This window comes from Struthio camelus, chromosome 6 (assembly GCF_040807025.1).
Source record: "Struthio camelus isolate bStrCam1 chromosome 6, bStrCam1.hap1, whole genome shotgun sequence".
Taxonomy (NCBI): Eukaryota; Metazoa; Chordata; class Aves; order Struthioniformes; family Struthionidae; genus Struthio; species Struthio camelus.
The window spans coordinates 2,364,003-2,381,387 of NC_090947.1; the positions used below are offsets into that span (position 1 = coordinate 2,364,003).

Consider the following 17,385-nt stretch of genomic DNA (forward strand, 5'->3'; position numbering starts at 1 on the left):
CACCTATTGTGGTTACTTTCACTGCTTCTATTTTACAGTGCTTAGTATGGTCTGAGATAGAGCACTGAATATTTGCATCATCCACAACCTGTATAATTCAAGTGTGTGTCAGAAAACACTTTAACCGAATGAAGTGACACTAGCTTCTTTAATATATGATACCATAGTATTCCCATTTAAACACTGCAGTTCATCATACATCTCTATCTCAACCATTCTCCCAGTAGAAGATCAGAAGATGCAACTGGCTTCTGCTATCAGAGAGGGCAGAATCATATGTTTCTGACAGCTTTATAATAGTGTTTTGTTTGTCCAGCCACAGCAGAGCGTGCAGCTATTAACACTTTACCAAAAAGATAAAGGACTGTATTATGTTGTCTTCCTCCAACCTCTCCCTACCAAAACAACAGCAATCACAATAAAGTCTCTGTGTGAACCCTACTTTAAATAGTAGGTAGAGAGAATGAACTTGTGGAAGAACTCAATAATTACTTTGGTGGATTTTCAAGGAGAAAGTCAATAGAAAATTGGTTCTTTCTTGATACATTCATTCATATTCTTTTGTAGTCAAGAGCTAATAAAAAGAGAAGCACTTATGCTAATTAGTTTTGAGTGGAGAAGAATAGTGTCAATCCCCCTGCTGAAGAGCCCAGAAGTATTTATATCATGAGACCCCTTGGATTTGCAATTGGGGAAACTTTTGCAATAGTCTTCCTCAAGGACACAACCCAGACTCTCTGCTCCTGATTTTTCTTCTTTTTCTGGGGCAGGGGCAGGGACAGGGGAAGGGAGCTGGGCCTTAATAAGAACCTTCTAAAATTAGAATGTACTGTTCCTGAAGACCAAGTTAGTCTGAAGTTGTAAATATTTCCATTAACTTGCTTCAGACTGGTGGGGCAGAAGATGAAGGAACCTTGTTACAGCTTTGAGCAGGAAGACTCCATTTCTGAATTTCCCTTCTGGGACCAGGCAGATCCTAATACTGAGCTCCAAACGCAGTTGGATAACTTCCTATTGGACTGCACCTCCCTGGCAAACCAGTCCTCCCCTTGGTCGTCCTTTACTTGCCAGCCCCTGGTGCCTGATGACCCGCTCTCCCTCCTAGACCTCACCAAAGGAGAGCTCTGGCTGGAGCAGAGTGCTGAACTGGACAGCTCCCCATCCCAGCCAGGGCCCAGCACGCCACCAGCGAGACATCCCCGGCACATCCCACCTCACCCTTACAAGGTCCAAAGGCACGCTGCAAACATCAGGGAGAGGAAGAGGATGCTCAACATCAACTCTGCCTTTGATGAGCTCAGGTGCCATGTACCAACTTTCCCCTATGAAAAGGGCCTCTCCAAAATTGATACGCTCCGGCTGGCCATCGCGTACATAGCTCTGCTCAGTGAGATCCTCCTCTCCGGACACGATCCCAAATCCTACGTGGAGCAGTGCCTCAAGGATGGCTCTCAAGGCCACCTCCAGGCAATCTGGAACACAAGTGGTGAGTGCTTGAGGGGTTTTATTTTTGGGAATCACAGCAATGTTTTGCATTGCCAATAGGAGTGGATCAGCCAAACTGCTTTCGGACATTCAGCTATCACATTCACACATGGCAAAAGAGTGTGGCTGAGTGAATGCTTCAATGAAAAAAATGCAAACTTTTCATTTAAAATTTTAACGTCTAATTTACTTAACAAATGAACTTTTTGTGGTCGTAGGAATGATTCCTTTTTTGAAACAAGACTAAAGATTTTGTTTATTCTCAGGATGTGTTTTCAGAGGTTTTTCTAATTCTGTGCAAAGTAGTTGTTTTATAATGCCAGCTGATGAAGCCTCTAGAGATTTTCTTTAGTTTTAGCATGTACCTGACTGAGAAAATTCCTAGCTTTTAGCACAAACATAATCCAATTTCTTAAATGTGGGCACGTGTTGAACATGTTGCTCAGAGATGTTACAGTTCAGCATTGAGAATCAGGCTACAGAAGCTATTGCATTCAAATTTCAGATTTATTTCAAAGTATACGAGAGCAAATGTGTATTTGCAATTTACATTTTTATATTATTAGTTATATTTTAAAGTGGAGGATTGTTAATTCTGTTTTCTGTTTCACTTGTAAATAATTCTGATTTATGTAGGTTTGAACTTTGGGTTTCTTTCCAGCAGACTAAGTCTCTGCATCAGTCCAATATATAGTGAAGATGGGAAATTTCCCAAGTGCCCAAGTAACACGGGACCTCAAGTTTCAGATAGAAAATGGCAGATCTTTAAAAGGCTTGTGCACCACTTAGCAGTGCAGGGAGGAGCAGAGCGGGATTGTCAGTAGTCCCCTGGCACTTCTTTGCACTGTTAGGTACTTAAAACCTTTTCTAAATCTGCCCTTTTGCAGTTTACGTTCCTTTGGATTTTATCAGTTTTGGAAGTCTATCAGTGAAGCATAAGTAGAGAAAAGTCACTGCAAAAGAAAATTCCCCTTTCATTTTGCAGAACATTGTCAAAGGGACAGAGTCTGCAGGGAAAAAACAATCAGTTTACTTTAAAGGAAAAGTTAATTAAGTCTTTTTCTCCTTTCCTATTTTTTTCCATCAGCTACACAACTGGGAAAATGAGTCCTGCTCTACCACTGATCACACCTCTCTTGCGTACAGAGAACAATTGTATTTTACTTTTCAGCTGTCTCCACCTTTAATGAATAACCAAGTTTTAGAACAACAGAAATGGCTCTCATAGGTATCACCTCTTTTCAGGTTTCAAGTTGACTAATATTTCTGAAGAGTTCCACTTAGAAAGAACTAAATGAATGAGGGTGCTTTTCTGGAGAGGCTGAATAGTTGATACGTTAAACTCTAATTTAAATGTATTTAAATTAGTGTAATATGTCTTTATTTTGTTTTCCTTTCTGCCTTCTGTTCTGTGCAGATCTGACAGCCCGCCTGTCCTGGGTAAAGTGGGATTAAGAGGTACCCAAAAGAAAGAAGAGAGATATTTAAAGGCAGCATATTGTGAAACCTGATGACAAAACTGCTGGGTACCGGCTGTTAAATTCTCAGTACTGCAAGCAAAAACATGGCACTTAAAACTTCATTTACTGGCACTGCTCACTTACTCTCTGCACACCCAGCCTCTTTCATTAATTCATTGCTGATTAGGGCCTTCTGCTTCTCTCTTTTTCCTAGTATCTCACACATTCATAGCCTGCTCTTGCATGAAAATCAATAACCAGATTAAAAATAAACGCCATTACAATTGTAACAACAACTTTTTGAGCAACAAGTTTTGAGCGTCCTGATCCACTGAGATGAATGAGAATAGAGCGTCCAAAGCTTGTTTCCGATGCAGCAAAAAAAAAACTTATGCATGATCACAAGAAAAAAACTAAGCGCTGTCACACTAATTGCTTGGCTTAAGACTTCCAAGGCAATAACTGTAAAAGTCACCAGTGATTTAGAACACAGACCATGAAAGGTCTGATTTTCACAAGGTGAGACACAGGTCTTTCTGTCTGTCTCCCTCCAAAGTTTCTCAGGCCGAGCTCCCAGTAGGACAGCCTTTTCAAGATCCGAGTCCAAAGTGTTTGGGCTACAAGCATCAAAAGGCCAATTACTGCTAGTACCTGGGTACCATCTCCTTGAAGCTCCTTTCATACCTCAGCCTAAATTTTCATGCAAAGATAGTAGCTTGCTTTTGACGTTTTTACAATAATGTTGCTCCCTTCTGGTTTGAGAGTTTGAGGAAGAGCCAGTGACGCGATGTTGCTCCAGCAACAGTCAGGAAGGCTTTGCTAAAACTGTACAACACAAAATGCCCCACGCATTCCCCTCAAAACAGACAGGCAAGGCTATATGCTCGCATTTGGTAAATGTTTACCAGATAGTGGTTTCCAAAGCATAACTATCCTATTCTGCAGCCCAGGGTATTAAGGATTTTCATATTACCAAAAATAAAATCACAAAGAAAAGCCTAGAGCTGTTTCTTGATTTTGCATGATAGCTCTCCCATACCTTACCTGAGCATGCACTAAAGCTAACATTACATTTATCTGTTACCTGCATTTCCCCACCCTTTCAGTCCCATATTGCAAAGGCTTTAAATCAATTTGGGGTGTAAAGGAGCACCATCATACACCTCACGCATTTCTACAATGCCCTGCTAGCATACTTTGAGATCTGAAACTGTTCTGCCTTGATGTACTTTATCACAGTATTTCTTAACAGGTAAAATGTTACTGCTAGATAAAAGAAAATGTATTTATTTTTAATGTACTGATTAGTTCTCCTAATAATTTTGATCTCTACTAGGAAAATCATATCAGCAACTGGGGTTTGGCTCTGGCACAACTCTGATAGTTTTTGGAGGATCAAGGATGTACACAGGCATTTGAGGGGAAGTTGGAAGGAACTTTTTCTTTTCAGTTTTCCTGCCAGAATAAAAGGGGGAACGCAACATTATATTTCAATTAACTTAGAATAAAACATTTCATTGCAAACTTTTCACCCTCTCTGCTTTTCCACTCACTTAAGACATTTGGACAAATTTCTACAGGAAACAGTGCCTGAAAAAGTGAAAATTCTAACAGCAATAAAAATATCTGAAAATGCAGAATTTTACTTTTACCTACTTCTCCATTTGTCTTGGCTTAAGTTTTTTTTAATTTTACTTGAATACGCGAAACATTTCAACCAACAAGAATCTCTATTTCTCTTTTAAAATATGAGATCAATAATGCTTCCAAATATGTCCCTCCCTTTTGCTGGAAGGTCAGCCTTGTCCTGCAAGCACAGAGTTAGCTGGGAGATCAGGGCACATGAGCAAGGTTCCCGTTTCTATCATATCTGCATGACTTGGAGCACTTCACTGATATACTGATCCGCTCTCCTGTTGCTCCTTTGTTTGCCTAACACTTTCTCCAACCAACGAATGCCTTATTGTGTGGTTGGGCAATGCCTAGCACACTAGGACCCACTGGGGACCTCCAGCTGGACTGAAGTGCTAATAACGTTTAAGCTACCTGTATTTTACCTGCAGTGGTAAAGCGCTCTGGGTGAGGCTGCACAATCTGTGTATTGTATCAGTGCAGCACTTCTGGTGCTTTGCTTGACCTTTTGGATGTGAGGCCATCCCCGTTGTGTCCCGGCAAGACTTAGGTCTATGTGATTACCTTACTTCAACTCACCTGGCAGTCTGAGCTTGCAAGGACTCAGCCATGAAGAAGGTCAGAGGCACATTAGAGCGCTAGTGACTCAGCTACCCTTTCACATGAAAGCTACATGAGGTGATTGACCAGCCCACATACATTGAGAGGCCCTACACAAGACCAGGAGAATAAGTGACAGGCATGGGGTGACAAAACCAGAGGATAAATCCTCTGTGAAACTTAATATCATCCACTCAACACTCTCTCTGGGAAACAGACAGCAAGTACATGCTACAGCAACATAACTGGCAGTAATGTGGGACCCCAGTGAACTTCTCTGCCAGGAGAGGGCTTTGGGAGGGTGTTTGATCTCCACATTGTCCTCCTCCTGGCCTACAGCTACTGAGGAATGTCCTCTGCGCTCATGCTAAACAACCAGAAAAACAATACAATCCAAGCTGGCCTGTCAGTGAAATTGAGCCAGGAGACAGCTTTTCCTAGGAGAGCGCACACTGTGAGAACCAGAGCAGGCCATCGCTCTGATAGAGACTGGCCTAGATCTTTACCTCAGGAAGTATGCTTTTATAAGACTGCAAACTCAACCTCTCAACCTTAAATAGGAGGAAAATAAAAAGAGCCTATCTCCATCTCTTCCTGTCATAGCTCGTTGCAATCTTTCAAATTTACAGGACAGCACACTTGTGAAACAAACTTTGCTTTTTTACCCAATGAGCTCATAAAAATAAATAAGAGGCTAGTACCTTCTCTATAGACTAGCCTAAACTGTTAATTCTCCAGTTACTCACTGATTTGCTAATTTGATAATTACTAATTCATGTGCTTATGAGCAAAATAGTTACCTAATCAACAGTGAAAGTGCTCATCCTTCCTCCTCCATCATGATGCAGGCATCCCCTGAACTGCACAGGGGAGCACAAGAGCCTCGCAGTCCAGCTGCTGGCGGATCCACTTTAAAAGCTATTTGGGTGAGCTGATGCATTTGTACTTTCTAGCTAGGAAGTTTGGTCTATACCATCCCTATTCGTTGTTCCAGTTACTGGGTAAGAATTTACTTAATTCTAACGAGTTTTGGTCTTATCAGATGTTAAGAAGTGTTATTGTCAGGTGTTATTTATAAAACTGCAAGGGGAGCAGATCTCATTCTTTTTTGGTCTTTAGTATCTGCTGTACGTGTTGCTCTTGTTTTAGTCTAAGAGCGCTCCTCCCAGGATGCATCAGGTCTTAGCATAAGCTGTGTGCTAAGCCTAAAGCTTGAGCAGGAGTTCAGTGAAAAGTCACACTTTCCAGAGGGACTGCCCGGCCCCAGCACCCTGTGTAAAGGAGCATAGCACACACCTAAGAGCAAGCCCCTCCAGCACTCTCCATCCTTCCCACCTGCTCTGGCAACAGTGGTCCTCTGGGCATATGAGCATTACTGAACACACAGGTTGGCAGCGATGGGTGGTCCAGGATGGCTTGATCTTTGAGTCCAGGGAGCCAAACCATTTGCATGGCACCTAAAGGAAATGAAATCACCCAGCCCCTTGCCTAAGCGTCCCTCCTCTTGGCCCTCTAGCACACATAGGATCTGCTGTTGTATTGCTCTCTCCCTTGCGGGGTTAAGGCAAGCTCTATCTCTCAAGCAAGCTGATCACTGGGACCACAGCCATCCTCCAAGGGCTTAGAAACCCCTGTCACAGGCTCAGGTACATGCTTAGTGACTGCAGGACCCATGTTCTCACTGCAATGTGGAAAAGCAGGAATAGCCACATGTCCTTTTTCCAAAGCCAGACAAACCCTTCAATGGCAGGGCAAAGATAACAGGCAGCCTGGGTGCCACAGCCCCCAGTGCCCTTATCCAAAGGAAGAGGTTTCAGCAGCCCAAGCCCTGATATCCACTCATCTCCTCATTCTAGTTGCCAGCCTGAAGGTCTGCATCAAGGGAACATGCGAAAGCCTGCATGTCGCCTTCTCCCAGGCTGGCTTTACTACCCTGCATCTGTGAAAATGGCACCATCTGGAAGAGGAGGGCAGAACTAAGCCTGCTATTTAGAAAGCATCAGAGTAGATCCAACAGGACTGTGTTTGAGTTCTCATCTGGATGTATATTTCTCCATCGGAGGTAACATTATTCTAAGGTCCTTACTGATGGCAACAGGGACAGGTGACTCCTCCCTCCAGAAGGCTTTCAGAGAGGACTGTAGCAGATCCCACTGGTTGCACACCATAGTCAGTAGGCACTCATAACAACCTCTCTGGGTGTTGTCATACCTGGTGGTGGAATAAACCCTACTTGGGAGCACATCTGCCCTGCAAGGTCCTTCACACTGAATAATTTTAGGTGCCCCAAATCCCTGGCTCCAGATTTCTCCCAATGCAATAGTATCCCACCAGACTATGTATTGCTTTTCTTTTCAGTATGGCACTCAGAGGTCCAGGGTGGATACAAGATAATAATGCCCTGTTATGAAACAAACATTTGCTGCAGGCACCTGGATGGGAGCAGAAATCTCTTTGCTTCAGTCCAAAAACCCTGACAAATAGTTCCTCTGAAGCAAACTGGGTGTGTGAAGTAGCATCAGGAAAGCATGCTCATATAAAGGTCAGGCAGTCTCTCAGGTTCAGGAACTACTTGGCTGTGGATGGACAACTAATCTGGGGAGTGCATAAGCACCAAAGGTGTCCTAGCAATAAAAGCAAGAAGAAGTGTCCTGGAACAAAGATTTTCCTCAGTGTGGGAACTCCAGCTGAGACTAGCTCTAGGTGTTGGCTAAACTGATTTCAGAGCTGAAGTCTTCCTTTGAGATGCAGACTCACATTGCTGATGCTCCATGCTGCAACAGTAATGTTAGGAAGGGCAGAAAAACCTGCTGAGCTTTCTGCAGCCTAGTTTGATTGACTCCACCATCGAGCTCCTGAAAGGCCTGTGGTCTGTATGCTGGTCAGCTCTGAGAAACACCCTGCTATAAAAGGCACTCCTACCTATCACTGCTGCTGTCAAAGAATTATTGCACAAAGCATGACTTTGAAGAACAGGCTGCTGGAATTTGATGATGACTCTAAGCTCAGGAAAACTGTAGCCAATAAATCCTGCAGCAGGATATGCAGGGATTGGGGTTTGGGATGGAGTCAAAACCAGAAATAAAAATATTCCTTTCGGGAGTTAAAACTCTAATCCTGGGCTCTTGAGCCAGTAAGTAGGATTCAATAAATTTATTGCCACCATTAAAACTGATGAAGCTGTTTCTCCTCATGCTCACTCTATTTTGACACCAGTATCGTTCCATTGCCTTCAGTAGAGCCACATTTCATTTACTCTGGCTAGCGGGGACAGCTTGTCTCTCTCCGTCCTTCCTGAGCTACCTGGAGTCTGTCAGGGTGTTAGAGCCGACATATTAGCCTAAACAGGCTAAACCATGTTTGGAAGGTGTCTTGATAAACCATTTGGGTGCAACTGACTGCTACTTTCACCAAACCAGCTTAACTGGTGAATGCATAATACAATCAAACCAACTTGTAATGTGTCACCTTTTCAGCCTCACTGATGACTCCATTCATTTGCGATGAATAAAAGGAAATGGAGAGGGTATCAGCACTCTTGTCTGAAGGAAGCCAAGCCAGTGCTAGGGCCTTCTTCCTACTGAGCAAATTCCTCTAAAGCCTTGGCTCTTCAGGGAATTTTTCCCTGGACAGCCCTTCCTGAATAGCCCCAGGCACATTTATTCTGAAAGAAACCTCCTTTTTCTGTACGAATTTCTGCCCCTGAAAGGGCTTTATAAGGCAGGAAGCTACATGAGGAGCAATTATTTCCGTGCTTTACATTTTCATACCAGCTTAACAGAGAAAAATTGCTGTGTGCAGACATGCTCCATGTCCACCCATCTCCCTTCCTGCCAGTTCTGGCGCATCCCCTGTGTCGTGCTTGATAGAAGTTTGCCCCGTTTTCAGGTCTCCAGTCAATGGGCTGTTCCCCTGACTGGCAGGGCTGGCAATGCTCTGTCAGGGAAAAATAAAGTGAATATCAGAAGTAGTTCCATTTCTTCATCTCTCCTCCAGGACTTTGAAATTTTACACTAAGAACAGCAATTATAGACTTCCCATAACCTATATACATCCTATTATACACAGATGGAACCTAATTGTACAGCTGCCCATACAGAGTAGAGCACACCCCAGCACAGATCAAGATTTTAAGAAGATGAAGTCCTATAGGAGGCACCTTAGTCCACCCGTAGGTACCCACATCAACTTTCAAAGCAGCTCTTTAACCTCCCTGGGATTAGATTCAGGCTCCCCCTTCCCAGTGTTGGGAAGGGCAGTACAGATAAGCTCTGGCCTTTCCTTGTCCTCTGTGAAGCACAGGGATCCTCTCACCAGAAATTCAATGGCCAAACTTCTTATGGAAGGCAGCCAGGAGGGGTAGAAAAATCGTCCCCTCCTATTGCATCTGAGGACCAGGTCAGAGGCCCATCAACAACACAAGAATCGTTCACTTGAAACACACTCCTTGCTTCCAGCTCACCTGGGTCCTTGCCAAGAAAAACAGGAATGATTTGTTACACCTTCCTTCCCCCAGAATTAAACTACTGACCCTCTCTGAAACAGTATACCATGGGTCTCCTTCACCAACCTGGAAGGTCTGGAACAAAAGAAATCACATCCCTATTATAAAGGAAGAAGTTCTTCTGAGAATACATTGGTAGTTTCTTTAAAGGACAAAACCAAGGCCAAAGGCACTTCTTTTTTTTTTAATCCTTTTTGCTACAGACCCACAGCAGCAGGCTTCCGTTCCAGGATTCCTACTATGGCAACATGGAAAAAGGACTTCCGTGTTTCACCTGAAACAAGACTGGCCAAAGAAATGGGCAATATTGCTGCTTTTTTGTTGCCGGAGCTTGGCCACGGAAGGCCTCATGATTCACAAGCTGCTCAACTTGTGGTATTCAAGACTTCAGTATTGAAGAGAGGTAGGCCAGCCTTCTAGAAACCCAAGACCCTGGTTTGGAGGGGGACCCTGTTAGGGCCACTCCCATATTGCCTGTAAAGAATTTGGACACTTACCATGGTGCTCTTTGATTCTGTAGTTGAATGAGATGAAATTTATCAGAACGGGGACTGCAGAAAGGAGGCTAGACCCAAACAGCAAAGCGACGTAGAGGCAACAGCTGAGAGCAAGGCAAGATTTTGTTACGAAGACAGACTTTGTTATAAGAGATAGAAATCTCTTAGAATGAAGAGGCTGCTGAACTGCACAACGACATTTATCTCATTTCAATAGGTAGCCATGGTTTCATGCAGAAGAGATGCCCTGGTTTTAGCTGCACATCTGGAAAATAGGGCCCCTATCAAAACCTCATTCCTGATGGATGAGAGGAAATGGCCTTACACTGGCTTTGTACATAGTCCTGCACATAATCCTACTGGACTTCATGGCTATCTCGCATTGCTGGTGTAAGATTTGCAAAGACCTGCCATGGTGGCTGGTTCCATTTTGCATACGGACAACAATCTTTGAAGTCAGTACACTGCTCAATGGCTGTCATCACAATGACAGATCACCTCAGGCTGCAGTTGTCTCCACACACACAACCATACACAATACTTACACTGCTAAATCTGTTTAGGAGGAGGAAGAGGCCTAACTGCAAGGACTGGATGTGTTAAAAATCCACCCTGAGCCAAACAACACACGTTATGTCTTCACACAAATTTCTTTCTGGATGCTTAGCATTGGCTGGTCAGGAAAACACTGTTTTCCCTCTAAATTACTAATGGGAACATTTGTTCCCTCAGGACAACGGCGGTCAACACAGGAGCTCCCAAGTAGTCTTTTCTTCATTGCCACAAGGAAGAATAAAGCATCTCTGTACCTCTCATGCTAAAACCCCATAGCTCTGAGAGTACTACCACCATGGTCTGCCCTGGAACCTACGTACATGTAGGGTGACAGCTGAAGCCGGCTCAAGTGCAAAGAATTTTATTCCTTTCCCCTGGACAGCCAGAACTGCTTGCAATTCCTATTTCCTCTCTGGCCCCACTGGCCACATTCTCGTCCCAGCCTTTATGTTATTCACATGACTGGTTCTTCATCATGAAGAGTTCATATTGCTCAGGACTTCCTGGGCTTTAGGCCACGCTTTCGCTGTGCTAAGCATACAGTGTAAAGGCATGGGATATGGCCCTTCAAGACTGCCTGAATAAGGCAAAGCAGGAGCAGATTACAATAACCTGAGAATTTCTTACAGGTACTGTGGTCCTGCGGTGCCTGGATATGCTTTGGAAGATATTTCACTCTTACATTTGACTTTGTAAGAGCCTGTTCCCTTTGCATGGCCATAGGGCAGCCTGGTGGGGGTCCACTCCTTGATCAAAGTAGGACCCACGTTTACAGCAGGACTCTGCCTGCAGGAATGCCTTGAAGCCAGGCAGTCAGTCCTAGGGTTTCTACAAGTAGGAAAGGAGGCAAAGAGGCAGTCTGTTTGAGAGGAAGTTAGATATAAATAGCCAGTATCCTGAAAGCCCTGTGGAAGTCCCCTTATGACAGTCCAAGATATTATCCTCCTTCCCAAATGGGTACCCTCAAAAAAATTCAGGACTAGGAACCCAGGATACAGCTGTAGGGGTTGCAAGCATACCCTGACCTTTGGGAAGAGCCTCCCAAGCCACATCAGCTCCTTCTGTGGGAACAAAGCGCAATTACAATCACTGCATCTAATTTTAGCTGACTCCCACTCCCATCCAGTCTGTTTGCTGAAGCCTGAATGCATTTGAACAGGGAAACACTAGAGCCAACATGATTCCAATCTCGAAGATGATCTCTTACCAGGGGAGGGGAAGTGGGGGGTGGGGAGGAGAACTGGACCATGTTTTGTGCTAGCAACCAAAGCCTGTGGAGAGTGAGGGTGTTTGTGCGGATGAAAATCCAGCTGCAGGCACTGCCCTCTCGTGGTACATGATGAAAATCTCGCCCTTCCAGGAGAAGCACAGGATGGCTAGTATAAGCATTGCTACTCCAACAGAACCCCATCCAGGGGCTCACCTTGGAGAACACAACATACAGAAATGGCTATTAAAACAGACACAAATAAACAAATGTATGCATAGTTATCTATCTATGCATTCAGAATATGTTTTATGCCCCTTCAGTACAATTAAACCCCAGGTGTTTTATCTTTCTGATGTAAGCTGTTTTTATGCATTTATCTCCCTTCTCTCCGAGTCCTTGTTTGTACACCTTGCACATAAGAAGAGCCTGAAGTGTTATTCAGCTTTCTAACACTCCTCTCTACATCTGAGTGCTCAGAAACATCAGTGCACTACTTGCAAAGCTTCCTGGAGAGCTGAGATTGCCTGAGCTGGTGCACAAAGACTACATCCACAGAACATCCACAGGAAGCAGCGTGTCATTCCCAGTGCACACTGCTCTAGTCCTAGAGACTACCCGTGCTTCAGTGAGATGCCTCTTTCTCTCATCACAGTCTCACAAATGCCTAAGCCATCTCCTCCAAAATACTTTCCAAAAATAATCAGGTTGAGGCAGGCACTGAGCATGGAAAACTTTAGCCCAAGCAGTTCGTATTAGGCACTAGTGTACACAAATGAAAATGGAGTAAAATAATGAGAAGCTCAGTCACAGGTTAAACTATCTGGAGTGGACACAAGTGCAGGTGTACATGCGCCTTTCTCTTGCAAAGGTGAGATGGGACAAGAGGGAATAGTAAAACTTCATGATAAATAAGAATTGCTGACCTCTGAACATGAAGATCCCAAAAGCACCAGCTTGGTGGGCCCTTCCTTGTGGCAGATGTTTTCAAAGTGTTTCAGTGCCTGGCAGGCTTCCCTCTTGCCTGGTGCTCTGGCAACAAGTACCGCTCAAAGACCAGGCTTAACAAAAACCCATTTCCTAGGTCATGGAGTGAGATTTCAGCTGGGACTTCCAAAAGAAGGACTTTTGCTAAATCGCAACAAAGATCCTTAGAGGGGAATCTGACCCCTGATATCCCCCCTCCCCCCCCCCATTGAATTGGGGGCATGCATGCAGACACACACACATCTTGTTCAAGTGCAGAAGAGAGATTTCCCAAGCTAACATTTACACAGCACTCTGGAGGGCAATAAAGCTATGTGAACTGTAGCAATAATTATTGGATGTTATAGCAGTCAACCTAGCCAGTGAGCTAACCTGAGACCTGGTTTTCAACAAACATCAAATTCTCCTGTTGCTCGGATACCTGCATTTCACATCCATGATTTCCAAGGCTTTCAACGTGTGTGTTGCTCAATGCAAACTCTTTCCTGCGAGCTGCTCTCTCCTTGCGCTGTCTAAATTACAGTGGGTCCTTCTGAGGGGTGGCATATTTTTCTTCTCCCATGGAGGTGCAAACTAACCAACCCAATGTCGCTACCCTATTAATGACTTTGGGGTGACTCTGGGTGTCACTCAAGTTTGCAATAGAAAGTTAAATGATGTGGGGCAGACTTTCCCAGAAAGTGTAAGTCTTTGCACGCATTTCGGCCACCTGGTTTGCTCTCACAAAGGATAAACTGTTGCATTTTGGATTGCTTATCTATTTTCCTTTCTGCTATTGAAATACATGCTGCACTCTTAAATTAACCTTTTCCAGGAGCGTAGCGTGATACTGTCGCTAAGTTCCAATAGTGACTATCTAGCTCTCCTTCTGCCACCACAGGCTAGGATTTCTGCAGCCAAATGACCATACGGTAACTTCAAGCTTAGGAAATATTGTACTGCATTAGCAGAATGACAAATCTGCCTCTGGGGCGGGAGGGAACCCTCAAACCAAAGCAGAAAAAAGTCTTTCAATAACTTTGCTTTCCTTTTCCGTATTATGGTCTTTCTATTAACTCTTACATCTTCTTATGGGCTGATCCCAGAACAGCTCTTTAACAGCCAAGCTAGTCTCGGCAGGGTAAAACATCAGCAAACACACAACACTGAGCTAACACTAAAACTGAACAAATTGAAAGTAATACGCATCCTTCCTGGTGAATTGAATTAACAATGTTAAAATCACTAGTAACTACATAATCCTATAAAACTGGGAAATCAAATCAGTGAAGGAAGTTGGCAGCGCCTTTACATTTTCATTAACAAAAAAATATTTGAAATTACCAACTTTAGAGGTATCCTAAATATCGTAGAGGAAAATGTAATTCAGCAAAGAATTGTACTCTATCAAAATAATTTGCTCTTGGGAAGCTCCTGAATGAACGTTAATAATCTTAACCTTGGTTATTTTGTAGTTAAAAAGCGTGGTCCTTATCTTTTGAGAGCAAGTTCATAAAATAAGAGGTTATTTAAGGAAAAGTAGAGTCTTCTTCTGAAGGCATTTAACACAAATATGAAGGAGTGAGACCAAAATCCTAACCAATATAAATACTGATCTTTTCAAAACAATAAGAAGTAGTTAGAAGACAAAATACTCAGGGAACTTTTTTTCCACTTCACTAGCACACGTATGCAGAAAAAGTACTTTTTAAACTACTCTGACTACTCGAATAAATTTAAGACCCTGAATAAATAGTGATGGAAGCGATTTTTAAGCTTACTCTGATTTTTTTTTTTCCCCCTCTCCCTCTTCTTCTTCGTGATTCCTGTTACCTTGCTAGCTCAAGTTCCCAGCTGCAGGGAAGGCTTTTCCCCCACTTTGTGAGTGGATCAGCTTGGATCCAGGGAGGGAATTTCATGCTTGTGGCTGTCTCCAGAGTCAAGAAGCAAACTTTCCAGCCTCCCTTTGATAAAAGCTGTGCTGCAGCAGATCAGTACATTTGAGTCTCAAATTGAAAAGAAAAACAACCCCCCCCCCCAAAAAAAAAGAAAAAGCCTAAAACAGGTTTCATAAACTCAACCAGATGCCTTAGAAGGGTAAAGATCTTGTTCCTCTTTAATTAAAAGGTATAGCAAATAAAACCTGGCTTTAATTAAACAGCAGGAATATAAGATGTTATCTCCCCAAACCTTTCCACAGCAGTGAACTGACTTTTGCTTGTATTTCTGAAATTCAGTGCATATCAATCCAAATATAACACATAGAGAGAAGATAGTTTTTATGAAATTTTTCATATACTCAAAAATATCAAGACAGCAGTTTCTGAGTGGATATCACCTGGCATGGCCATTGGTTTGCATTAGTTCAGACTAACACCAAAATCAGTCCTTTTCATTCAGTTCACATTGACTTGCCTCATCCAGTTTATATGCTAAAGTAAACATACACACCACTTGTTAAGAAGCTGTTTTACCCACGCTTAGCCTTCAGTTTTCACACCAAGGAATACAGGGAAATTAACTGTAGGGTTTAATCCATTTTTCCAGATTTTCAGTCACTAAGATTTTTTGCCTCAAGGTCAGAGCCCTCTGAGCAGTAGAGAGGAGCCCCCCACTCAGCAGGCACAGCCCAGACAAGCAGAGGCTCACACAACAGCCCCCCTGACTTCCCTGGATTTTGCACCACAGTAAAAGCTCTTGGCTTACCTTCCCGCTGCAGCAAAGCAGCTCAGTGACCCAACAGGCCACTCAGTCCTAAGCCACTTCAGGGCTTCCCTCCTCAGGCAGCCAGCATCCTCACCTCTGCAGCATGCCAGAGCACTTGCACTCAGCAGCTACTAGATTTCAGAAGAAAAAACACTTCACGTGAACACATCCACACTCACAAGCAAGGTTAAGCCCTTGGTTTTCCCCAACAGCACAGTACCCTCAGCCAGGGCCAAGCCTGCTTGTAAAATAGGACAGGTGTACTCATTACAATCATCTCCCACTAAAAAAAAAAAAACAGGTTGAAGGGTTTAAATATAATTAGCATGGGCTACACTCCTTCCTTTAATTACTACCTTGCTGGTTAATGTAATCAAGAAGGTAAACAAACAAGGATTAACTCCACTAAATTTAAACATGTATATATTCTATTGGGCAAGGTGCAAAGGAATTTTTTTGTTGTTGTTGCACTGCTACAGAGCATCATTTTCTGTCTGCATTGCAAATTACTTTCAATACAAAAATATTTGCCTTAGAGAAGACCTCTTCTCTCTCTGCCTCTCATAAGTAGGAAGTTAAATTTACTCAATTGAATTTTATTTCACATTAAATATAACAACGTTTTGCACTTTTACAGCGTCTTTCACCAGAAGACATACAGGCACTTAAAAGCCTTTCATCATATGGGAAACGAAAGATTGCCTTTGAGTAACACACCTGCCACTCTGATAACACATCCAAAGTGATGTTAGACCTAAGTACAGATTTTGATACCAGATTCAACGTCCCCAAGTGCTTGCGACAGTATATTGCTGCAATCCCTGTAGCTGGACCTGCTTGTTCGGGGCCAGAGAAAACGGCCAAATCTGGAACTGAATTTTAGGCCTATTATTTGGACATGGGATGGGATATTTTGCGAATGCCCTTTATCGTGATACAGGAGCCATAACCTTCAGCAATAGCCATTCACCTCACATAGAAAGCTCAGTTTAAACCCCACATAAACAGAGGAAATGATCTTAGCAGCAGAGATCGAGGCGCAATGTATTAATACAACCATTACGGACTGCCGTGATCCCCAAGTTTCACATTCACAGTAGCAAGCCCAGATAAATACAGGCCTGTGGATATAAATTTGTTTAGGTAGGTGCATATTCTGTACCTCACTGCAGAGAAAACCAGCTTATACACTGCCTTCCCCCTTGCTCTTACATACACTTTCCCCCTTTTCCTACCTCCATTGTAAAACAGCCCTTGGGATCTTCTATAGATGTACTAAACAAAAAAAAAAAAAAAAACAAAAAACTCCAGCTCTCCCTGAGAAGGAAAGTGAGCTCTACTAACATGTTTATTGATACAGGATTTTAAGTACCTGACTGACAAGCCTTTGCTTATAATAAAGACACTTTTGGGGCAAATTTTATGGAATGCGGCATGCTGGAGTTTAAAGGAAAATGGGAGATTGCCATGGTAACAGCACATGGGGGCTGCAATTTGGAGAGGACCCTCTGGGAACCACAACACCAGCAGAATTTTAAGCATTTTCAACTTTTTTTTCTTTAATTACTTCATAGCTGTGCCAAAAAATCAATGGGGAAAAAAAAGCAAAATTCCACGGTATTCTTCGCCACTTTGCAAATAAACATCTGTCCTTTCCACTTAAAAACTGCAAGAAGGAGACAAATGTTAAAGGAAAATATTGCTCTCAACAGCCTGTGTTTTAGAAGCAACACTGTAAATACTGCAGGAGTTAAAACAGGTTAAAAAGATGCT

General features: G+C 43.1%; 1 protein-coding gene across 1 annotated transcript; it reads left to right on the plus strand.

The window, feature by feature from the left end:
• The first annotated feature begins 903 nt into the window (after positions 1 to 903).
• On the plus strand, positions 904 to 2,966 carry LOC104141663 (protein Fer3-like). Its single transcript, XM_009671055.2, has 2 exons — positions 904 to 1,486; positions 2,903 to 2,966. The coding sequence occupies exons 1-2, from the start codon at positions 904 to 906 to the stop codon at positions 2,938 to 2,940; spliced, it is 621 nt and encodes a 206-aa protein (XP_009669350.2). The 3' UTR covers positions 2,941 to 2,966.
• Positions 2,967 to 17,385: the final 14,419 nt, after the last annotated feature.